This window comes from Cibotium barometz, chromosome 4 (assembly GCF_041138505.1).
Source record: "Cibotium barometz isolate CiBa-2024 chromosome 4, ASM4113850v1, whole genome shotgun sequence".
Classification (NCBI taxonomy): Eukaryota; Viridiplantae; Streptophyta; class Polypodiopsida; order Cyatheales; family Cibotiaceae; genus Cibotium; species Cibotium barometz.
The window spans coordinates 31,527,636-31,553,079 of record NC_141049.1 but is presented as its reverse complement, the minus strand read 5'-3'; the positions used below and the strand labels follow the sequence as shown (position 1 = coordinate 31,553,079).

Below are 25,444 nucleotides of genomic sequence, written 5' to 3'. Positions count from 1 at the left end.
AACCCACAAAATTCATGTTCGTATCTTGCTCATAGCCAAATTTGATGCATTATCCATGCTTTTCATTGATGATATGTGGAGCTAAGTTTAGAATATAGCTTTATACATAAGTACCAAAGCATGCTGCTTTTAATTCAACGGTATCACCTACACTGTACACACATGATCAAATCCCGTTTTAAGCAAATATTTGGCTGCCAAGCCTTTCTAGATATTGATCCTTGATTAATCAAGGATTGTGCTGCCCATTACACCTTTGTTGTGTACTATGTAGTGTCATTTTACCAGTTTAGTATCTGAATCCTATACATATGATAAGTTAGTTATTAGTATATGAATCCTCTATAGTTAGTTAGTATGTATGTACTAATGCCCCATCTCTCTCTACAGGCAAACTAGACCAAACAAGCTTCTTCTATTATGGTGAGGTACACCAAGTCTAACAAAGGGAGAAAGGACTACTATTGACTTCATCAAAGAGCTTTTACCTATGCACTTATCCCCTACTTTGAAGTTATGCATGGTCAATGCCAAGACCTACATAGGTTGACTCCCAAAAAAAAAAAAGTTTCCTTCGAGTAGTAGGGCTACCTCAAAATGTCTTGATGTTCGTTAGACTCCTGTACAACCGATGCAAATAGCTTCACAATGCATACACGGGCACGCCCACATGCATGGATGAGAAGGGTAAGTATTATCGCTTCCCTATCACGTTAGAGCTTCAAAATCACAACAGAATCATGTGCTTGCATACATGAGTTGGCTCCTTTACCTGAACCTATTAGACAAAAGTTATATACCACTCATCAATTCTTATCTCAATCTCAATTCTAGATCATGGTAATTTCTGCTGCTATTTAAGTTATAAACCTTTAGTATGAACTTCAGTAATAATTATTTACAATCACATCAAATTTATTATTCACATGTGACCTTCACAACCTAATCATCAGAGCTATTAATTCTTTCTATTCAAAGCAGTCCAACAGCTACCATGTTCTAGTGCTAGCCTTCACCATTGTTGGAGTGTGTCCTTCACCTTCGGAAAAGTGGCTATCTATGAAGATTTGCCTACTTTTGAGTGTTCATGAGGCGGTGTCATAGCATGCAGTCTATGATATGTATGATAGAGCTGATAATTTGAAGATTTGTGAGTAGGCTCTCATGGAGTCAAGATCACACTTTGGTGTAGAACATATGAAAAAGGCATCCATTGAGTTGACCCCAACACCTACTCCCCTCCCCCTCTCACAGACTGGCCACTTGAGTTAATGTCTATATGTGCATCATGCAAAATCTTTACATTGAACTAAAGGATCAAAACAATTGTTCCCCAAAAAGTATAATGTGCCTTTAAATAAAGTCTACATGGCAAAACTTTACAAGCCACTCACAGGAGCATGGAAAAGCCTCACAGTTGAAGAAGCTGCAACCATGTGAGGATTCCCATACATTTGAGTCACTCCATACATTATGAGTCCTGTTCAGAACATTTCTGGATTATGCTAGCAACAAAGCCTTAAATTTTCAGATGCTTTATAGCTGTCTGAACGTCCTTATCGCCACGACCACTGCAGCTTACTACAACTCTTGTCCCAGGTTTCAAAGTTGGGCACAACTTTTCCAAATAAGCGAATGCATGTGATGTCTCTAAAGCAGGTATGATGCCCTCAAGCTTTGATAGCCTCTCAAATGCTGGAGACATCCAATGAAAAATGTTAGTAATCGTGAAAAAGAAAAGACCTACAGCTAGAACTATGTTTCAACTCGTATCAAGCAAGCAGCCATGAAGAAACCAAATAAATTTCTTAAAACAAAGAGAATGGACATCAAAACAGCTCTCATGAGACCTCAAAACATCAAAATGAGCCCTAATTAGTGAAGATTCTCTTTACCAAAGAATTTATTCACACAATTTTTTTAAGTGAAACCACTGCTTCATTAATAAAAGTAATGTTCATTCATAGCTGTCCCAGAGTGGAACAGCTACGATTCAGATCAGAAACAGTCAGAAAACACCTTGAGCTGCAGACAACTCCAAACTCAAAAGAATCTCTGAGAGACTTAGTGATCTACCAAAGGAAGGAAAAAGGGTCGACTTGAACAACAGAAAAAAGCAGCTGATTCCAGACATGGTAGATAGTCCAAAGTGCCCAGAATATCGTCCAATCCAGAAAGACTACATAAGCTGGCAATGGTGGAGAGAGTCGACCAAAAAGCCAAAATTCCTTCCCAAGAAGTCTGGAAATCATGTCCATAGGTGGCTTGACTATCTATCCAGGAGGGCTCAACAATGGCAGCAGCACCACAGAAGATGGGGCGGTGCCTCACGTGAGTGAGAGCATCCACTACATGAGGCTGAAGCAATACGTCTACGTGCCAAAAGAATCCCCACCAGAAAAACACCCATAATACATATCCATAGAAACAATCGTTGCTTCAAGGGCAATTTGCTCTTCCATATCTTTCCCAATGCCACTTTCCACCAAGGCAAGGATTTAGACATCCTCCATAGATGATTTGCATGCTCGTGAATCCAAAGGGGGGGAAAAAGGAGCTTGTACGCCCTAGAAACTGTGAGCTGATGCAAAGGAAGAGGTGTATATGATTATATCTAGGGAGCTGCCTGTCAAAACGTTAGTCTTTGAGTCGACCTTCTTCTTGAAGCGCAGGCACTGGTTGCAATGGTTGAATCATCTCCTTCATGACTTTCCGAATCGACCTATGATGCAATCCCAAATGACAATGTCTAACTGCTTGAGGAAACAAAAAAACCATACCATGCTCATCAATAACATCCCATATGTGGCGAATTCCACGCACGGAAAGGTTATAGGCCTTCCTTGGCTAGGATAATGCAAGAGGCACTTCAAACACCCTACTCCAATGAATGCTCTCCATAGTCAAAGAGTTTTCCTAGTTTGGGGGCTAGCCGGACCAATGTAGGTGGTGTAACAAAGCGTTCCAGTCTTGAATGAGAGCAATAGCATAGGGGGAACCCGTGATTTTTTTTTTTTTTGGAAAAAAGATCCTTCTATTAGTTAATGAGAAAACGCCATAAGGCTACAAAGCTCACCTCACAAGGAGGGATAATAAACACAGTGAACACCGGAGCTCCACCCCTGTGGCTGGCCGCTCTCTGGGGGGGGGGCTACCTAGTAGTACATGCGGGAGGTGAGAGGAGCCAAAGTGGAGGCCTGTAGTGCCAAGTGACATCCTCGCCCCTCGCGATGAGGAAAGGGCCAGGCTGCCAAGTGCGGAGAAATGCCTTGCGGCGACTTCTCATGCGATCCAAGTCGCCCTGAAGTTTCCCCCAGTGTCCTCTCAAGGTGTGAATGATGTCCACCCAGAGGGCCTGTATGACCTCCGTCGGTGGAGTCGCCTGGCGGTCTATGGCCTCCCTGCATCGGGCTCTCCATATGTGCCAAGCCGTCATGCTGCTGATCATCTCCCATCTGTGCCCGACCCCCTCCTGGGAGACTGCCGAGGAGAAGTCTGGCGTCGGAACCATCGCCATCGCCCTGTCAGAGACCTGGATGGTCACACTGCCAGGGACGTCCTCGTATCCAAGGGCCGGGCCGCTGTCCGTGGCCCAAGCCACCGCACCCCACGTCACCATCATCTCACCTGGCGAGCCTGCAAAAACCATCCTGAGAGCGCGCTGCCAGACCTGTTGTGCCTGTGGGCAATCCCATAAGCAGTGCCGCTGCGACTCCTGTGCATGGCCGCACCGAGGGCAGGACGATGGGTGTCTGCCAAAAGCTAGCCAAGCCCCCACAGCCAGTCCTCTATGCGTTGTAAGCCAGAGAAAAAGCGTCACCTTCCGGGGCCGGAAGCTGGCCCAAAGGCACTGCCAGAAGTCCCTAAGGAAGGCAGGGGAGAGCCCCTGTCGCCGCCAATGCTTGGCCGCCGCCGGGGTGCCCGCTATCCTGTGCCTCTGGATCCGCCGCCCCAGCCTCGCTGTATACTGGAAAAAGGGGGTACCTGGGCTGGTAGGGGCCGAGTAGGGATCTCGCCAAAGCCACTCGCCTGGATCCCACTGAAGGCGAATAAGAGGCCTGCTGTCCCAAGCCCATAATCTCCAAGAATAGTCCTCCCCTATCGAGGCCGGTGAGGGGTCTACATGCCACTGTCTCTGATGAAAGCCGACCACCCACACCCTCTGAAAGATACAACCCTAGAACTCATCCAAATCTAGTCGGGTCCTCTGAAGCTAGCCTCCCTCTCCCACCTCGAAGGTGAGTGGGGTGACTCTCTCTGCTGAGCCGCAGACCGCTAGAAGGATCTCATGCCGAGTAAAGATGCCCATCCACTGTGGAGGTGGAGGGTCCTGTACTGGAGTCCGCCACTCCCGGGGGATGGCCGCCTCAATGTCCTGCCTCATCAACTCTCTGCCCCTCATCCCGCTGAGTCTCCTCTCCTGAACCTCTAGAGGCAGCTGCTGAAAACATATCCAGTCGTCTAGGGACTGGGCTGGGCCGGAGCTCAACGGGCCCCACGACACGTGGGATCGCGATCCAACCATATGACCACTGGGAAGTCGGATCAAGGGGTTCCAGATCAATGGCTGCCTCAGGCGCTCCTCATCAATGCCCGGGGGAGTCTGGAAGAGTGACGGCCTCAGATGCTCCCAGGCCCTCAGAAGGCTAGCTGCAAAACGCTCCTCGAAGCCAAGGCCCACTCCTCTAGATCGCTGCTCTGTAAAGATCCACTTGATGCTGGGGGTCCAGGGGGGGCCGCTAAGAGAAGGAGTGCGGCTGAGAATCCTGGAAACAAGAAACTCCTTCCACGGCTCAGCGCCTGGTAGGAGGCCACGAACCACCAACTTGCCAAGCAAAGCTCGGCTCTGACAAATAGGATCAACTATGCCCAGGCCGCCTCTCTCCCTCGGCTGAGTGATCACAGCCCATGCCACCTTGGCCCTGGCGGGCAGCCCGTCGCCACCGGACCAAAGAAAGTTCCTGATGCACGCCCGAGAGAAGGCCCAGCAAGAAGTGATGTACCACATGGTAGCGAGCAGAACCTGGTTGGCCACAACCACTCGGCCAGCCAGAGATAAACGAGCGGTACTCCAATACAGAAGCTTCTTCCGAATGCTCAGAAGAAGGGGGGCTATCTGCTGCTCCGGAGATATATCAATGCCCACATAGCATCCCAAATAGCGCACTGTAGTGCCGGGGGGCAGCCACTAAAACCCACCAACTGGCCTCCAAGTCGGGGGGGGCACAGAACTGACCCACAACCCACACGACTTGTGCCAGTTGATCAAAGCGCCCGAAGCTCTGCAAAACCTGTCCATGGCTGAGGCGAAGCGGCGGAGGTTCTCGATGCTGTCCAAGTCTTTGCCTTGAATTTCCAACACAATGGACTCCTGCAATGTTTGAATTGTGCCTTTTCGACTAAGAGCATCAGCAATGAGGTTCGACATATTCAATCATTCCCCCAAATTGTTGGAACAATTGACTCCATCCGAACTACCTGTCAGTCCATTGGGCACTGGGCATGGATTGCAACCATTTAAGTGCACGGTGATTTGTCTTAAGTGTGAAGTCCCTCCCATAAAGGAAGTGCTTCCAATGTTTAAGAGCGGTCATCACCCCCAAAAGCTCTTTGTCATACACCGAATAATTCTTTTCGGCATTATTCAACTTGTGGCTGTAGTAAGCCACCAGCCTACCATCTTGCTGTAAAACAACTCCAATGGCAAGATTACTGGCATCGGTAATCACCTCGAAAGGATCCTCCCATGATACTAACTTCAAAACTGATGACTCAAAGGCAACTTTCTTCATTGCTTGGAATGCCTCTAAAGCCTTACCCGTGTGACGGACACTTTCTAATGACGTGTCTTCACGCCCTTGAGCAAGTCGGTGAGAGGTGCTGCTAGGTCAAAAAACTTGTCCATGTGTGTGTTGTAGACCTGACAAAGATCCACAAATGCACGGATTTCCTTGGCTGTAGTGGGAACATCCCAACTAAGAATGGCATGTACCTTTTAAAGATGGAGACTAATACCTGATGAATTGATGATGTATTCCAAGTAATGGATTTCCAGTACTCCAAACTCACTCTTCTTGACGTTGATGCCTTTTCCTCGGGAGTCTTCTTGGACGTAGAATCCTTCCTATTGCCCAATTGACCCTAAGAGTTTTTCTTTTGGTCCTTTTGGTCTTTGTTGTTCTGAGTTTTCTTGCCCTGGGTAGATGATCGTTGTTGGGGCTTAGGAGTAGACTGTACCTGCTTGGGCTTACCTCCGTTCAGCACCAGTTTCTGATTCTGAGCAAGGGTCAGTGCCCGTGCGTAAGTCTGAGACTCAAAATTCCAAACTAGGTACCTAATGTTAGTGTCTAAACCTCGAATGAATTGCTTGAGCTTATCTTCTTCCGATATGCCCAATTGCTAGACCATTGTAATGACCTTGTTGTTGGAATAGGTCAAAATAGGGGAACCACCTCGAGTGAGTTTGTAAAACTCGTCCTCAAGATTGGTCATGTACTGAGAAGGAAGAAAACGGGTTTTGAGGTCAACCACGAAGGTAGTCCAGACAAATTGGAATTGACCTGTGATGGGGTCTTTGTGAAGTTGTGACCAATGCTACTAGCAAGTAACAGCTTCCCCAGTGAGTTGGGGTGCTGCCACATGGACTTTATCTTGTGGATTTGTAATTTTAGCTAAAGAAAAATGTGCTTCAAATTGATGAATAAATCGAGTAACAGCAACATGATCACACTTACCATCATACTTACTAAAATTTGGAGAGGTTTGTATTACATGTTGAGATATCGAACTCAACTAGTGCTACGGCAGACATTGATGACCCGCCTGGGTGATAGCTTCCGCATCTACACCACTGGCATGGTTGGTGAGATTATGGGTGATATGCGGCCAGTGGGATGACAGGCTGTGTGACAGCCATTTTGGATTACTAGAGACTGGCATAGTTATAGTGCTAGCTCATTTAGTCGGGTTCATATTATGGACCGACCCTTGTATGTTGTTGTAGTTGAGTACTAACCCATATAGTGTGTACTCTTATCTTTATGTTATGTTGGTTGAGTAGAGAAGAAGAAGATAAAAGAAAATTCAGCTATCCATCTCTCTCGTGTCTTGCTCTCTCTTGTGTGTGTGTGTTTGCTCTCTCTTGTGTGTGTGTGTTTGCTTTGAAGCTCTCCCTCCCCCCCACATTCTCTTTATGGTATCAAAGCCTGGTTCGTGTGAGAGCTAAGGAGGCAAGCAAGAGGCAAGAACAAGCAAGAAAGTAAGCGGTACTACATAGGTAAGAGCACCATCATCTCTTTCCCCTTCTTAGTTTAAGTACAACACTCCCTCAGTAGCTCTGGGAGCTACACATCTCCGATCGAGGAACTGTCTTCGCGGAAGCGAAGCTACAGGGCAAGTATTCTATCCTCTTGGACAAAGTTTTTTCAACCAAATTCGCGTTTCGAGCACATTTCGGGCACGTTACAGGCCTCGTTTCGTCACTGCAAAGTAATTTTGGCAGTCTTCTGGAAGTTCTGGTAGAGAACTGTTTCTGCTCGAAATCTGGTTATTACAGTGCAGCAATGCATTTTGGAAGCGCAGACAGGGTTTGCACATATATTGTTGATATTGGGTGTATGTACATGTACTCTGGTCACATTTGGTGACACACAGGCTGTGCTGAAGTACTGCTGCTGCAACAGTTACATGAGATACTGCTGTATTACAGGTTGCATACAAAAGTTATCTGTTTGCAGGTTATTTGATTGCTGCAGGAAAACATGTCTAACGGAATTAATCAGATTGTTAGTGAGAAGCTGGATAAGAATAACTTCCATGCCTGGAAGTTCAGAATGACCAATTTCCTGTCATGTGCACAGTGTGTATCTACCGTGTGCTACACGTACGCAAGACTAGTTTCGAGGCTTGGGGAAGCTTGGAACTAGGCAGGCTGATTGACGAGCTGAGTTAGGGAAATACTACCGGGCGGACATCCAAGTATGGACGGGCGGACGCCCAAGTGTGGACGCCTGATGACCGGCCAAGAGCCTATAAAAGAGTGGCCAAGGTTAGTTATTGGGATATAGAGAGTCTCGCGAGTTTGTGAGAGCTCTATGGTCTTGGAGCTTGGATCTAGTGCAGACGTGCACCTGCTTTATGCAGCCCAGGCCGGCAGCAGTCTCAAGGCCCGCGAGGGCAGCTTCGTGGCGGTATGGAACGTCGCGAGGAGGAGATTGGTCGGTACGTCATCCCGTGGCTCGGTGGGGACAGCCAAGACTGTGGGCTTGCCCACGGCTGTCATGGTTGGGAGGTGAGTCAGGCCTGCACCCCCTTGCTTGTTTGTTTGTTCGTTTGTTTGCAGGATTCGAGTTCCGAGAACGAAGATCGATCACGAGGGGATCCGTGGGGATTTGACAGTGGTATCAGAGCATACCTCGTGAACGAGCAAGTCGGTAGGTAGAGAAGAAGAGGTCGAAGAAAGGTATGTGTTAAAAAACTTGCTGTTTTTTCTGTGCATACTGCAGATTTCACATTTAGTATGTGTTTTTTCTTCATCAAAGACACCCATGTTGATGGGAGATGGTAGATTTAGAAGGGTCGCTTGCTTTGCAAGGAAGAGGAGTCTTGTTTGTGCAGTCGCATGAGAGAAAACAGAAAAAAGAAAGCATGTTTGCTTTTCGTTGTTTTTTCGTTGAACGAGAGAGAGCGAGAGAAGTGCTGGATCGCAGGTTTGTGCGCTGGCGGGAGACGCTGGTTGGCTATCGGCGGCTGGCAGGCAGGCGCATGTACCTGCCAAGCCAGGCGGCCAGGCGGCCAGGCCTACGCAGCCTAAGCACAAGTGTCCCGGCCAGGCCAGGCCACGCACAGCAGGTTGGCGCCAAGGCCACGCGGCCTTGTGGCTAGGGCGGTGGCAGGCGCAGGCTGGCGTGAAGCGCAGCTGCTGGCAGCAGCCGACGGCAGGCAGGGTGGCGCCGGCAGGATGATTCGCGCAGGCAGCCGATGGGGACGTCAACAGCATGCGCCGGCAGCTAATCCAAGAGCCGACAGTTAAACCTGGAGGGGGGAAAAAAAGGTGAAAGCACATGTTTTTTTTTTTAATGGGCTTTCTCTTTTTTGAGTTTAAATTTTTTTTTTTAAGTTTTAAAAGAACCCTCCTCCAAGGTTTCCAAGGTGTTTTATTTTTTTTAAGAACTTAGAATATATATATCCATATATATATATATTTATATATATTTATTCAAAAAAAAACACACAAAAGCAAAGCAAAAGCTAAGTCTAGCTTTTGGAATTTTTTGGCTTTTGGGAAACCTTTATAAACCCCCTCAAGTGGGCTTCTTGCCACACATCTCTAAAGTTCTCAAGTTTTCAAGCTCTCAAGCTCTCAAGTTCGCTCGCACTTTTGTTGTGCAAAGATCGAATTTTCTCTCCACGTACCCTCTTCACGATGTCGACCCAAGAATCGGAGTTGGAGCCCCTTGTGGAACGCGAAGGCTTGCCGGCTACGGAAGGTACCGATGCCCATCTTTTTGACGATTTTGTGTCAAAATCAGATTTCCAAGAGTTCAAAGTAGCTCTCGAAGCTTCTTCGACGGAACGTCAGGCACAAATCGCAGCCCAGATGCAAGCTTTGCAGAACTCCACCGCTCTATTGACCACTACCCTCTCTACTTTCTCGGGTATGGATACCTTGGCTTCAGCTTTAGGCCCCAACATTACTCCGGAACCGTTCGGGGGAGGCGAGCAAAAGCAGCACACCAAGGGGATAGTGGACACTTGGCTACATAAGTGGCAAGTTCACTTTCAGTTTCATCCATATGATGATGGAAAGAGGATCCAGTTAGCAGCAGGTTTACTGTCCGACAAAGCTTTGCTTTGGTGGAAGGAACTCAACCCTAAGCCAACAACTTGGGCACAATTTGAAGACGTTTTCAAGAAAGAATTCCTCAAGAAAGAGGATGATTACCATGTTGTTGCCCGGTTTTCAGCTTTGACCATGACCTCGCAGCACCTCACTTATGAGGTCTACCTCTAGAAGTTTCATGACTTGCAGATGAAAGCTACAAAGATGGATCCCACTACTCTTTTGGGGTTTTTCGTAGCTGGTTTACCTGACTCGTACCGACTACAGGTTAAAACTAACAAATGTAAAACATTGGACGAGGCCATTCATTCAGCTCGTATCTATGATGATACGATTGTGTCTTTCAAGTCGAAACCCGTTACCGAGCAGGGGAACAAGCATAGAAGAAAGTTCTCCACACCTATGGCTAACACGGCAGAAGGAAAGTCTTCGGACCAACCTTCGAAGAGTTCAAGTTCGACACCAGCGAAGAAGAAACGACTCCGTAGGGCTTTAAAGCTCAAGAAGGAAGAACGTTGTTTTATCTGCAACGAAGGAAAAGGACACATGCGTAATGAGTGCCCGAAGCAAAAGGGTACCAAGTCAAACGCAGGACCCAAGCCAAAGGCAGCTAACCAGTTGTCTTTGACAGGTAAGTCAATTACTGTACTTTCTCGCCCTAGTACTTGTTCTGATTGTCTGTTCAATTCTAAGGTATTTGGCTTGCATGATCTTCTCCGAGTTTATGGAGAAGTGAATGGCCATAAGATTCACATTCTTTTAGACCCGGGCAATTCGCATAACTTTGTTAACTACAAACTTGTGCAGAAATTGAGTCTTGATACGACACTCAGCGACCATACCTATGAGGTACGTCTACCTGCAGGAAGGCAAGTTTGGGATCGCAAGGTGGAGATGCTTCCAATCCAGATTCAGGACTACAATGATATTCTGGAATGCTATGTTATGCATCTGGAAAATGTAGACTTGTTATTAGGGATTGAGTGGTTTAAGACTCTTGACGTCCAGATAGATTGGTCTAGTCATATTTTTTCTTTTCAGCATAGGGACACCAAGTATAGTATTTTAGGTGATTGTATTCATCCCTCTCAGGGACCTCTTGTAAATCCAATTGATTTTGGAAATATAATGGATTCTTCTTTGTATACTGCTTTCCATTGTGTATTGATTCCACTTTCTTCCTTTCTCATCCCCTCTTTGGATGTGAATGAATTAAGTGTGTTTGAAAGCAAAGAATTACAGAAGATACTTGATTCGTTTCAAAATGTATTTCCTAAGGAACTGCCATCGGGTTTACCACCTGAACGGGTAGTAGATCATCGTATTGACTTGATCCCTCGTGCTCATCCTGTGAGTATTCCACCTTATAGGATGAGCCAAGCCGAGGAAGATGAGTTGGCTAAACAACTCGAAGATTATTTGAGGATGGGCCAGATCCGTCCAAGTAAATCACCTTGGGGTGCACCTGTGTTGCTTAGGAGAAAGAAGGACAATACTTGGAGAGTGTGTATAGATTACAAGAGATTGAACAAGCTGACCATTAAGAACCGTTATCCTCTCCCTAGATCAAATGACTTGATTGACCGGTTCGCAGGAGCGAAATATTTCACGAAGATAGATTTACGTACTGGCTATCACCAGCTACGTATTCATGAAAGGCATGTCGAAAGAACCGCCTTTCAGACTAGGTATGGCCATTACGAGTTTCTCGTATTACCTTTTGGGTTAACCAATGCTCCAGCCACTTTCCAGCAAATGATGAACGATCTTTTTCGTGAACATTTGGGGAAATTTGTGGTGGTGTTCTTGGATGATATTTTGATTTATAGTCGTACTCTTGAGGATCATGTCAGACACCTCACGATAGTCTTATCTATTTTAAGACAGAATTGACTATATGCTAAGTTAAGTAAATGTGAGTTCTTTATGACCAACATCATTTACTTGGGACACAAGATCACTAGAGATGGATTGAGCATTGACTGTGACCGAGTTCAGAAGGTTTTGGACTGGCCTATACCGCGAACAGTGAAACAACTTCGTTCTTTTCTCGGTTTTGTTGTTTTTCTTCAGAAATCTATACGGGAGTACTCTCAGCTCACACTACCGATAACCGACTTATTGAAAGGTCGTGGACGTAAGTCAAATCAGCCTATCACTTGGAATAACGATTTGGATATGGCTTTCAGACTTTTGAAAGATAAAGTCAAGGAAGCACCTATCTTAGCATTGCCTGATCCTAGTCGGCCTTATGTTCTTGAAACTGATGCCAGTGACTATGCTATCGGGCTGCTTTATTTCAAGATGGTAGACAGGTTGCTTTTGAAAGTAAAACGCTAGACAACACTCAATCTCGTTGGCCAACCCTTCAGAAGGAGCTTTATGCTGTGATTCATGCTCTCAAGGTTTGGAGACATTATTTATATGGCTCCAAGTTTGTGGTATTGACTGATCATCAGTCAATCAAGTATGTGTGTGATGCGGATGATTTGAGAGGAAGGAAAGCTCGTTGGGCAGAGTTAATGCAAGATTTTGATTTTGCGATCCGTTATCGGAAAGGGTCCATGAATAGTATTGCAGATGCGCTTAGTCGGATTAGAGAGGTGAATACTTTGTCGTTCACCGAGATTTCTACTGACTTATTTCAGTCATTGAGAGGGCTTTGCAGGACTGATAGTTATTTTGGTCCATTTTGGCAGAAGATCCAGGACGGGAGCTCATTGATTGACCAAGACTCGGTGACTGAGCAGTCTACTATTCAAGCTGCAGGAGACCAGTGGATGATTCGGAATGGTTTGCTATTCCGTAATGACAAAATTTGTGTACCACAGATCCCGGACATTAGGTCCAAGATTCTTAAGGAGTGTCACGACGCCCCTTCTGCTGGACACCCTGGGGTACACAGGACACTATCGTTAGTGAAACACACTTTTTATTGGCCAAAGATGAAAGGGTATGTAGAAGATTATGTTCTCAAGTGTCAAATTTGTCAGGCAAATAAAGCTGAACGCTTTAGACAGGTTGGGTTGTTGTATCCTTTGCGAATCCCAGGTAATAAATGGAAAAGTATTTCCATGGATTTTATTACCGGATTGCCAAGAACACATCAAGGCCACGATTCTATTTGGGTTGTGGTAGATCGCTTGACAAAAATGGCTAGATTTTTACCGACCCGGAAGATTATTACAGCTACGCAATTAGCACGGCAGTTTATCGAGCAATTGTTTAGACTGTACGGGTTACCGCAGGACATAGTCAATGATAGGGACTCTAAGTTTACGAGTGATTTTTGGAAACTTGTTTTTGAGAAGTTGGAAACAACTTTGAATTTGAGTTCCTCTGATCATCCTCAATCTGATGGCCAGACTGAAAGAGTGAATCAGATTTTGGAGGATATGCTTCGAGGATATGTATCCAAAAGACAGAGTTCATGGGAGGATTATCTTCCTATGTTAGAATTTGCATATAACAGTACTAAGCATACGAGTACAGGTTTTAGTCCTTTCATGCTTATGTATGGTTTTCAACCAAGATCACCTGTTACAGTAGGATTCTCAGGACTTCAGCATGATGCAGCACGTAATTTTTTTGCAAGATATGCAGGAAATGTTACAAGTTGCGAAGGAATCTATTAAAAGTGCTCAAGACCGAGACAGGTTTTATTCTAATAGACATCGTTCACCTAGAGAGTTTTCCGAAGGAACGATAGTGTATTTGCGAGTTCCGAAAGATTCCGAGACTTTACGCACAGGTAGATCTCCGAAATTATCCCCTAGATACTATGGACCATTTCGTATTACACGACGGATTGGTTCGGTTGCATATGAATTGGATTTGCCTTCTCATGTGAAAGTTCATCCTGTATTTCATGTCAGTAGACTTAAGGAAGTACTGGGTGGAGCAGATCAGTTAGTTACTTCTCAAGAAATCATAGATGTCGAGGACATGACATTTGTTCCGCACGAACCTGAAAAGATTCTTGGATTTCGTGAAAGAAGATTGCGTAATACGCTTATCACGGAATACAAGATCAAGTGGAAGGATCGTGTTGAGGAGGACGCTACATGGGAGTCATTGACTACTCTTCAGAGAGATTACCCTGGCTTTTTAGTGAGCTCACGAGTGAGCTCTTAGAGGAAGGGGAGTATGTCATGTGCACAGTGTGTATCTACCGTGTGCTACACGCACGCAAGACTAGTTTCGAGGCTTGGGGAAGCTTGGAACTAGGCAGGCTGATTGACGAGCTGAGTTAGGGAAATACTAACGGGCGGACATCCAAGTATGGACGGGCGGGCGCCCAAGTGTGGACGCCCGATGACCGGCCAAGAGCCTATAAAAGGGTGGCCAAGGTTAGTTATTGGGATATAGAGAGTCTCGCGAGTTTGTGAGAGCTCTATGGTCTTGGAGCTTGGATCTAGTGCAGACATGCACTTGCTTTTTGCAGCCCAGGCCGGCAGCAGTCTCGAGGCCCGCGAGGGCAGCTTCGTGGCGGTATGGGACGTCGCGAGGAGGAGATTGGTCGGTACGTCATCCTAGTTAGCTCAGCTCGTGGCTCGGTGGGGACAGCCAAGAATGTGGGCTTGCCTACGGCTGCATGGTTGGGAGGTGAGTCAGGCCTGCACCCCCTTGCTTGTTTGTTTGTTCATTTGTTTGCAGGATTCGAGTTTCGAACCAAGATCGATCACGAGGGGATCCGTGGGGATTTGACATTTCCTAATGGGTAAAGGATTTTGGGATTATGTAGAAGGAGACAATGAAGAGCCTCCAGAGTTATCTGAGGAGAATGCCAATCCTACAAATATAAAGGCATTCAAGGATTGGAATCAGGGTGCAAGAAAAGTCATGTACTGGCTTTCAATTAGTGTCACAGACACTATGATAGGACACATACAGGATGCAAACACTCCAGCAGTTGCATGGCAGAATCTGGTTCAAATGTTCCAGACTAACACAAAGACAAGAAAGTTGCAGTTAAAGCAAGAGTTGCATATTGTGGAAAAGAAAAGCATGTCCATCAATGAATATACCTTAAAGATCAATGGCATTGTTGAATCCCTTGGGTCTATCAATGTATCAGTGGAGGATGATGATTTGGTGAGTGTCTGTCTGAATGGGCTTGGTAAAGAGTACAAGCCATTCAAGACCTCCATTGCAGTTAGGGAGAATATTTCCAACTTTTAGAACTTGATATCTATGCTGATCATAGAAGAAAAGGCTTTAGGTGAGGATTCTTCTTCACAAAGTAAGAACACATCAGAACATGCCTTCTACTCTAACTCAGATAGAGGCAAAGGTAGAGGCCGTGGTCGAGGCCAAGGTGGTGGCCGACAAGGAAATCAGAATTCTGGACAACAACAATCCAATGATTCACATCAGCAAAGGACTACTACAAAAAGCAGAATGACATTAAAAGTGGGAAGTTGCAGCAAGGCAACTATGCATCATCTAGCAAACATGGAGGTGATGACAGAAGTGAGCAGTTGTTTGTGATGCAGCACATGCTTAGTTCCATAACAAGGGATGTGTCAAGATCTCAAGATATATGGTATGTGGATTCTGGCACCTCTAACCACATAACCAGTCATGCTGAGTGGTTTAGAGATATGCAGAAAATGAAAAAACCAGGTTATGTAGAAACAAGTGATGATACTGCACATCCCATTGCGCGTATTGGTAAAGTGCCATTGTCTATGCAGGATGGCAAAATGATGTACTTGGCTGATGTACTTCATGTTCCGAATATTACAAAGAACCTGGTTTCTGTTGGACAGATGGTTGAGCAGGGTCTACAAGTGAGGTTTAATCCTCAAGGATGTTTTGTGAAAGACTTCAAAAATAAGTGTCGCTTGGTTGCACAGGATAACAGAAATGGCAGGATGTTTACTTTGGATGTGAACATGCCTGAGATAAAGGCAACCATATTTGCGCATGAAACAAGTGTCATTGCAAATATTGACATATGACACAAGCGCATTGGCCATGTGAATGTACAGCGACTGAAGTCTATACAGGCCCAAAATATTGTTGTAGGTTTGCCAAAGTTTAAGGTTGATGGTATGCATACGGTATGTGAAGCATGCCAACTTACTAAGCAAGCCAAACATGATTTCCCACATGAAAAGCATGTCAGTGCAAGGCCATTGGATGTCATACATTCAGATGTATGGGGACCGACCAAGACTGCAACAATTGCAAGCTGCAAGTACTATGTTACATTCATTGATGACCACACTATGAAAGTGTAGGTTTATTTCATGAAGGACAAAAGTGAGGTGTTTGCTCACTTTGAGAGATGTAAAGCCTTGATCGAGAAGGAAAGAGGCATGCAAATAAAATGCCTAAGATCAGATGGTGGGGAAAAATATTTCTCCAATGAGTTCAGCGATTTCCTGAGAAAGCAAGGAATCAAGAGACAGTTTACGTGCAGGTACACTCCACAACAGAATGATATTGCAGAAAGGAAAAACAAGTACATTGCAGAAGTGGTACGTGCCTTGATGGCTAAAAAGAATATGCCACATTACTTTTGGGCAGAAGCAATAGCAAGCGATGTGTACATTATGAACAGGACACCCACTGCAACTGTTCATGGTATGACTGCTGAACAAAAGTTTACAAGCATAAGACCGGATGTGTCTCACTTGAAAGTGTTTGGGTGTATTGCATATGTACATGTTCCTGATAAAGTGAGAACAAAGTAGGATCCAAAGGCAGAAAAATGCATCTTCATTGGTTATGGTATGGAGCAAAAAGGTTATAGATGCTATAACCCTACAACTCGTGAGATGCAAGTAAGCAGAGATGTTGTGTTCGATGAGATGAGTAGCTGGTATGCACCAACAAAAGATGCAGATGTAAGAAGTGCTGCTGTTGCACCACATGTAGAGCAGCAACAATCACAGGTGCTGAGTGGACCTGGGGAGTCCTCTAGCAGTGGATCCAATGTTAGCCCATGGTCAGGCAGGTTGCAGGTACACATGTATCACGGAAAGGAAAGGTAAAGGTAGATGATCAACCTTTTGTGCCTGATCTGTCAACAAGTCCTGGTGTAAGGAGAACCAGGGCTATTTTGAGGACACCTGGCAGTGATCCAAGTGTACGCAGGTCTACGAGGGTTAGATACCCTGTTGACAGGTTGAGATATGATGCATATATAGCCCATCATTATGCTTACATGGTAAAAGCAATACAGGAGGTTGAGCCCACTTGCTTTGAGCAGGCAATTGGAAATAAGAAATGGGAAGATGCCATGGATGAGGAGATGGCAACATTGGATGCAAATGCAACATGGGAGTTAGTACCTTTGCCTAAGGAAAAGAAGACAATTGGATGTAAGTGGGTGTATAAAGTCAAGCACAATGATGATGGTTCAATGAGCAAGTACAAGGCAAAATCGGTTGCCAAGGGCTATGCGCAGACTTATGGCATAGACTATGAGGAGACATTCAGCCCGGTTGCAAGAATGGCAACCGTGAGAGCTGTCATTGCTACGGCTGCAGCGAAGGGTTGGTCTCTACATCAAATGGATGTAAAGAATGCTTTCTTGCATGGTGATTTGCAAGAAGAAGTGTACATGATGTAGCCACCAGGTTATGAGAGTGATGCACATCTAGATTTTGTGTGCAAGTTACGCAAAGCCTTGTATGGCTTGAAGCAGGCACCCAGAGCATGGTCAAACAAGATCGGAGAGTATCTTGTTACCATTGGATTTCAGATATCCAATGTAGATTTTTCACTATATGTGAAAAGACAGATAGAGAGATCATGCTATTAGTCATCTATGTGGATGACTTGATTATCACTGGTAATAGTGATACAGACATACATGATATCAGGATGCTTTTGAAGCAGAAGTTTGAGATGAAGGATTTGGGTGAGCTGCGGTATTTCATGGGCATAGAGGTGGTGAGATCACCTCATGGCATTTTGCTATTGCAGAGCCAGTATGGCTTGTACATGTTGTCCAAGTATGGTATGACAGATTGTAAGCCTATTTCAGTGCCATTGGAGCAGAACACAAAGCTTTCCGCAGATATAGGTGAGCTTTTGGAGGACCCGACTACATACAGGCGCATAGTGGGTAGTTTGATCTACATGACCATTACAAGGCCAGACTTGAGCTATGTTGTTGGACTTGTGAGTCAGTTTATTCAGGCCCTTAGGAAGCCACACTTAGATGCGGCTAGACGGATCCTCAGGTACATAAAGTCCACAGTTGATTATGGACTTTTCTATGAGGCTGGTACATAGATACAATTACATGGGTACACAGATGTTGATTGGGCTGGTAGTATTGCAGACAAGAGATCTACCAGTGGTTTTATGTTCTCATTTGGGAGAGTGCTGTTGTGAGTTGGAGCAGTAAGAAGCAACCAACAGTTGCCTTGTCGAGTACAGAGGCAGAGTAAAAGGGTGCTGCTATGGCAACTTGTGAGGTAGCTTGGTTTCAGAAGCTACTTGGTAACATGGGAGAGCTCGTGGATAGGGCAGTTGTCATATATTGTGACAACATGAGCAGCATAAAATTGGCCAGTAACCCAATATATCATGCTAGAACGAAGCACATTGAGGTGCATTATCACTTTGTGAGGGAGAAGGTTCTATCAGGGGATGTAGATCTAGTATATGTCAGCACAAAGGATCAGGTGGCTGACATCTTCACGAAGGCATTGGGCACAGAGAAGCTTCACAGGTTTAGGAGCTTACTTGGAGTGCAGTGTGTAGAGTTGAGCTCGAGGGGGAGTGTTGAGATATCAAGCTCATCTAGTGCTACGGCAGACATTGATGACCCGCCTGGGTGATAGCTTCCGCATCTACACCACTGGCATGGTTGGTGAGATTATGGGTGATATGCGGCCAGTGGGATGACAGGCCGTGTGACAGTCATTTTGGATTATTAGAGACTGGCATAGTTATAGCACTAGCTCATTTAGTCGGGTTCACATTATGGACCGACCCTTGTATGTTGTAGTAGTTGACTACTAACCCATATAGTGTATACTCTTATCTTTATGTTATGTTGGTTGAGTAGAGAAGAAGAAGATAGAAGAAAATTCAGCTATCCATCTCTCTCGTGTCTTGCTCTCTCTTGTGTGTGTGTGTTTGCTTGCTAGGGTTTGAAGCTCTCCCTCTTCCCCGCATTCTCTTTATTACAGTCGTGGTAGGGACGGTGAAGGACGAGGTATTTGGAGCCGTCTTGGGAAGGGATGACAGAATATGTGCCATTGTCTTTGTTGAAACTCTTGGCCAACGGCTTCTCGACGGCGCTGGTCTTCCTCATATTTACATGTGGCTTCCTTATCTCGTTGTTCCTCCGCACGTCTCTGTTCTTCTCTATTTTTTTGTTCTTTTGCTTTTCTTCTTGCTTCTTCACGTCTATCTTCATCTTTTCTTCTTTGTTTCTCCATAGTGAAAAACATATGTACCAGATCTAGGATGTCTTCTTTAGGCTTCTCTTTTTCTACGGCAAGCTGCATCTTCAAGGAATTTATTTGCTCCATCATCATTCTCAAGAGACAATGTGCTTGGCAGAAGCGTACTTTCTGTTGGTGTGTCGCGTTGGAAGCTTTTTGCCTCCATAACTTCCTGTTGACTTTCTTCTTGATGTGATTTCTCTCCTGACATGGTGGAGGCCTGGGTATTTTTTCCAAACCGCAGTATTACCATTTACCGGATGCTCTCACTTCTTTAGGTAGCCGAGTTGGGCCACCAACCTGATGAATACCAATGTTACATGCACTGAGGTTGATCATGATAACGCACAACAGGACCTTCTTTATACCTTTATGTGGAGAGAATCTTTAGCATCCAAATTCACAGAGTAGAGAGTGAAGAGAATAAGAGCGTGAAGTAGACTACACCTTATTGGGTCCCAAATACCCACTGAAGGGCCCCCCTGCAAGCAGGAGTATTTGCTTATATTATTCTTTGGAACATGCTATACAATCCTTGAGAAAACAAGCGATATGAATGCCCAATGCAAGGACGAGGAAGACCGTACGTCGACTAAGTATCCACCAATCCGAGGCACTGCAAAAGACTCTTTGGGCCACTGATGCCAGTCCACATAGCTGTAGGACTGCACATATGCTAGCTGAATGCTGAAGAGGTACTTCAATGTTTGCCCGGAGAGAGTAGGATGAATATATGCTGCTTGTACTGCTGGTGAACTTTGCTGAAGACTGAATGAATAATGAAGACTGATGCGCTGGCTTTTATATATCCTCATGATGCTGGTTGGCCAGTATCATATTGGACGCCCAAAAAATGCTATTAAATAGCATTTAATGCTATAAATGGCATTTAATGCTAGCGCCTGAAAAGACTACATGCTAGCGCCTGAAAATACTACCTGTTTCCATGCTGCTGGAGTGCTACAGACCTGGCTGACTATCATAATGTTGTTGGCCTGCTGTAAATGCTGGCCGACTGGTGTATGAATGCTCCAGATGTCTGTCGGCTGGCCCATACTGCTGTCCAGGGCTGTGGACCGCTAAGGCTAGACTTCTATATGCTTTTATCTGATGAATTCTCCAAGTGGGTTTAGAGAACTGACTCTCGACTGACCTCTATGGCTCAGAGACTGACCTACATAGCTCGTGCCTGACTGTCCCTGGACTGAGGGCTCACAATGGGGTCACGGCATACAACAAATATTCCTATAAAAAGGTCTATACAAAATGTTGCACTGATGATCATGCCAGTGTGTCACTCTGTACCCCAGTGCAAGGTGCACGTGACAAGACAAGCCCCACTCTGCCCTGTGCAGTCCACCATCCAGGTCTGTGACTTCAATCTACATCAAATTTTCGTAGTGGAGACTAGGCAGGCCCTATCGGCATCCCAAGACCCCTCCACACTGCAGGACTCCAGGAATCAATAGACGCCTGAGACTAAATAGCACTCCCCCCCCCCCCCCCCCCCCCCCCCCCCCCCTCCCTTTTTTTCCCGCTGGACTGCCATATGGGAAGATCTTTATCACAAGCTCTCGAACTGATGAAAGTGCCTTTAAGGTAACAGGAGCAAAGGGAAGTTTTCATCCATATTTGGCACCGTGACCCATTGTTGATTAAAGGCCCCAAAGCAGTTAGATAAGGCCTAAGGTGTCAGCATTGAAGGGACCCCGACACCCCCCCCCCCCCCAAAAAAAAAAAAAGAACAAAACAAGCAAAAGCTAATCTCGCACCTCAGTCGAGCATTTGTAATCAGGTTGTCTGATGCACTTTTATTGAGGGATTTCCGCATCTTCATAAGCATCATAAAACTATAGTATTCCAACTCAACCTATGCTTTTCAAAATTCAAGTATTTGAGTCCCCATGCGCTACTCTAAAGCCCCAAATATGAACCTTCCTCCTACTACTCTGATTTTGATTAGATACTAGAATCGCTTTTCCCGAGTAAGAAAAATAAGAAGCCCAAAGCCTTTGCAAGCTGACAAACATAATCAATTGTTTCTCTCCAGTATTATCTTACCAACATCACATTCAATTTGCCTAATTACATACATGTACACAATGGCACACACCATACGTACATTACAAATTGTATATGTAATGCATTACATTTGTTGTATAAACAGATATACCTTACAGAAATGTATAAACATACACAATGTAACATCACATTTACTGTGGCACCATATGGACATTACATATACTGTATACACTGTACATACATCAAGTAATACATATACATCATATGTACATTACATAAACTGTATACACCATATGCACATCACATAAACTGTACAGATTTATCTTCATGTAGAGAAAGATCTTACCACTCAAAGCCTCTTCATCAGTAACACTGTAGTACTCAGCTCGACCCATGTCTTTCAAAAAGCTATGTTCAGGTCCAACCCCTGGGTAGTCCAACCTAAACAATATCCCGTGAAGAAATATTAGTCTTCAGTATCCATATCCAAAAAAACATGCGTGCATGTGTGTGCGCGTGTGGGCCTGCACATGCAATGGAGTGCGAAAAACCATAACACCTAACATGTTCAAAGCATAGTATTACATACCCTGCACTGATTGAATGAGGCTCAATTATTTGGCCATCATCGTCTTGTAATAAGTAGCTCATGGCACCATGTAAAACCCCTACTTCCCCTTTAGTTAAAGTAGCTGCATGCTTACCACTATCAAGTCCAAAACCAGCTGCTTCCACCCCAATCAGCCTCACATCCTCATCATTAATGAACTCATGAAAAAGACCCATAGCATTTGAACCTCCTCCAACACAAGCAACAAGGACATCTGGCTTGCCTCCCCACTTGTCTAAAGCTTGCTGACGGGTCTCCTTACCAATAATGGCATGAAAGTCCCTCACCAGCATGGGATAGGGATGAGGTCCTGCAACAGATCCTAGGATGTAGTGTGTGGTTTCTACATTTGTGACCCAATCCCTAATTGCCTCAGATGTCGCATCTTTTAAGGTAGCTGTACCAGAATGGACAGGCCGCACCTAGAAAACCATAAAAAGACGATCATAATACAAAATTGCTGGACAGTGGTCAGCATAAAACATGGCCAAACGTTGTTGCTTAAAATGTTTATAAAGTACATAAACCACATCAAAAGTTGCATTTGAACCTACCTCAGCCCCAAGAAGTTTCATTCGGAAGACATTAAGAGCTTGTCTCTCCATATCTTGAGCACCCATGTAAACCACACATTGTAAACCAAAACGGGCACAAACAGTGGCAGTCGCAACACCATGTTGCCCAGCGCCTGTCTCCGCAATGATGCGTTTTTTCCCAATCCTCTTTGCCAGCAGAGCCTGCCCGATTGCATTGTTGATCTTGTGTGCACCTGTATGGTTTAAATCCTCTCTTTTAAGATAAACAACAGGCCCACCATCCTCGCCGTGCCTGTAATGCTCTGTGAGCCTTTCTGCAAAGTAAAGAGGTGATTCTCGCCCAACATAATCTTTCAGAATGTTAGCAAGCTCAAACTGCAAGAAAACTAATTTGTGTCAATTAAAACAAAACTTATAATTCAAGCTCAACAAAAAAATTTGCAAGTCTCAACTTTCCATGTCTACTGTGCAGATAAAATTGTCACAGATTGCTAAGAATCTATATTAGATAATTACTGCACTTGACCTTATCTGTTTTTTGTGGAGAATCTTATGAATCGTGAATGGTATTCTGAAGGTAATTTTTGCTAGCCATCTTTCACTTCTAGGAGAAGGGTTTCCATTGTGTGCATATGCTCAAGGTCATGTCATAGTCACAAGGGTGTTCATGCATTAGGGGTTAAGACACCCTAGTGTGAAGGGGGGGTTCTTCATTTGGAAGCACGTGTGTGCTGCTCTCTTCTCTTGGACATAGGAACACCTTGGCATTTGGGCTATTGCATTTATATTAATGTCATTGTGGTGTCTATGGGTGTGCTTAGGCTACTAGTCGTGGACAGTGGAGGTAGCATACATGGCCACATTTGGAAGATATGGATAAGCACTGCAAGGTGGAGACACTGAAATCCATGCAAAGGCCACTTGCATTTTGGCCTAGAACCTGGTGGTTAAATAAAGGTGTCTACTATCAACAGGGACTATGATGGACGTGCATGAATGATGAGAGAGACTACAAAACAATGCATTGACGTGGGAGATTCTATTTTCTTGGAGCGTAGTTTCTGTGCCCAGTCTTATATATACATGTTTTGGATCCTTATTTTGTCAAGCATGTGGGATATATGGTCTAGGACACATTTGACATGGCAGTCTGTGCACGTTCCACTGCTGTGAAAAGATGTATGCCATGTGCATAGATAATACATAGAATTAGGCCTCTATGTTGAAGGCTATTTACTCTATTCTTTGAGTCCAGCTCCTTGTGAGGAGCAACTCATGCATGTAACGGAGAGTCATAACACTATAGGAATTGAAATTCTCAAAGGTTCAAGCATAGACAAAGGTTTACATGTGATGATTTAGCATGCATGTGAAGTAATTATGAATGGCCATATAAATCATGGGTTTATGCATGCCTGGGGTCTCTTGAATATGCAACGGATTCGAGGTGTGACATCAAGGTATGGAATTAAGTGTTTGCAAAGATATGGTTGCATAGAAGAACTTATGTTTTCCTCTAATGAGAAGTTGTATAGCATGGTGCTGGTAGGTGATACAAATGTGTGTTAAATAATGCATATATGCCAGTAAGTTATGGAATGTAAGAACTCCAGAAATTGCCCACAATTGGTCCACTGCCAAGTGATCCTACCTGAAGCACGCATCCATTCCCACCTGGAGCACCTCTGAAGGGATTGCCACTACTTTCTGTCTAGACCGGCACTGGCACTGAAAGCCTTGCAGGATGAGGGATATTTGAGTAGGGCCCGTAAACTTTTCCCCTAGTCATGTGGCTCTAACCCTGTTAGCAGCCTCGTCCCCCAAGCCTCTTCCTCACCCGAAAAAATGGTGGATTCATTCACTATATCAGCCCCCAGTGTGGATTTTGCCCCCACTCCCTCCCTCTGAGAGCAGCCAGCATTATAGAGAGCTCCCCGTCCTTTCTGCATTGTACATTTAACCTCCTAGAAGGATTGTAGTTCGTTCACAAGCAAACGTCTTGTTTTCTACTAACAGATGGATCTTTTCTTAGGTGAAAAAAAAGGTCTTAGAAAAGCATATGGGCAAAACTGTATACAAATGATTACATGACTCAAACTTGTATGCCCAGTATGTATCCATTGGTTGACACGAAATTGAGTGAATAGTGAGCTTAATCTTTTGTGATCTAAGAAAATGGGAACCTAAAACTGCTTGCTCTGGTAAAATTGTGTATAATCAACGAGCTTAATATGCTGCAATTACTAACCTTAATCCATGGGCTTAATCTTATGTAATCATTTTTTTTTAAAAGAAGCAAAGGATGTCTGTCTATAGGGTCCACCGACTAAAAACAAACCTTTGAATCAGATAATGATGGAATTGGGGCACACACAAACAAATGCATGTGTGTTTGTATGTATGTATACACAAAGCTTCTACATAAACAATAAGTGCTGTTAAAAAATATGGGGACCAGTAAATGACCAACATGGATAAAAAAACAAGGACTGTATATTAGGTATTGATGGGCTTGAATTTTTTTATTTTTTATTTTTACATCAGCAAATGAGTACCTGGAAAGCAGGATCTGCAGAGAGCGTACGAAATGAGACCTCGAGTTCGCGCAGGGCGGTCATTAGGGTTTCGGGGACGTATTTACCGCCAAAGAGCCCAAATCGCCCAAATGGATCAGGCCGTTGAAAATCCTTGAAGGAGATGGAGATCGCTGCTGAAGATGGGGATAATGACGACGAGAGGGATGGGTTTGGAGGAGCCATTGTGCAGGCCACCGTGCAAGACGACGACGACGACGAAGAAGAAGAAGAAGAAGAAGAACCACCGTGCGAGCTCCCTTGGGAAATTAGGCTCGTAAAATTGGGCGTTGCACGTAGCATACACGAGGCTGCCATTGCCATAGCCAGACCATCTGCCAAGGTGATCTTTTTTTTACATTTAACTTAGAAGAGTCGCTAATACCAACATTTTTTAGTTTTGTATTAATTAATTAATAGATCTGCTTACATAGGCGCACATAAAGGTT

The 25,444-nt window shown here is 44.7% G+C and overlaps 1 protein-coding gene across 1 annotated transcript; it reads right to left on the bottom strand.

Moving 5' to 3' along the window:
* Positions 1–1,326: 1,326 nt before the first annotated feature.
* Positions 1,327–25,370, bottom strand: LOC147639158 (tryptophan synthase beta chain 1-like). The gene is made up of 5 exons (XM_086787917.1): positions 24,978–25,370; positions 22,441–22,797; positions 21,866–22,308; positions 21,623–21,717; positions 1,327–1,695 (listed from the first exon to the last, which is right to left on the bottom strand). Exons 1-5 carry the CDS (start codon positions 25,317–25,319, stop codon positions 1,520–1,522), a joined length of 1,413 nt encoding a protein of 470 aa, XP_086644043.1. The 5' UTR covers positions 25,320–25,370; the 3' UTR covers positions 1,327–1,519.
* Positions 25,371–25,444: the final 74 nt, after the last annotated feature.

Bases quoted from the DNA above. Each gene is read 5' to 3' on its own strand.
- LOC147639158 (XM_086787917.1), bottom strand. From the start codon at position 25,319: ATGGCAATGGCAGCCTCGTGTATGCTACGTGCAACGCCCAATTTTACG. The intron at 22,309-22,440 runs GTAGGTTCAAAT...ATGGTTTTCTAG, and splicing joins TGAAACTTCTTGGGGCTGAG to GTGCGGCCTGTCCATTCTGG. The intron at 1,696-21,622 runs GTAAGATCTTTC...GGATGTCTCCAG, and splicing joins TGATGAAGAGGCTTTGAGTG to CATTTGAGAGGCTATCAAAG.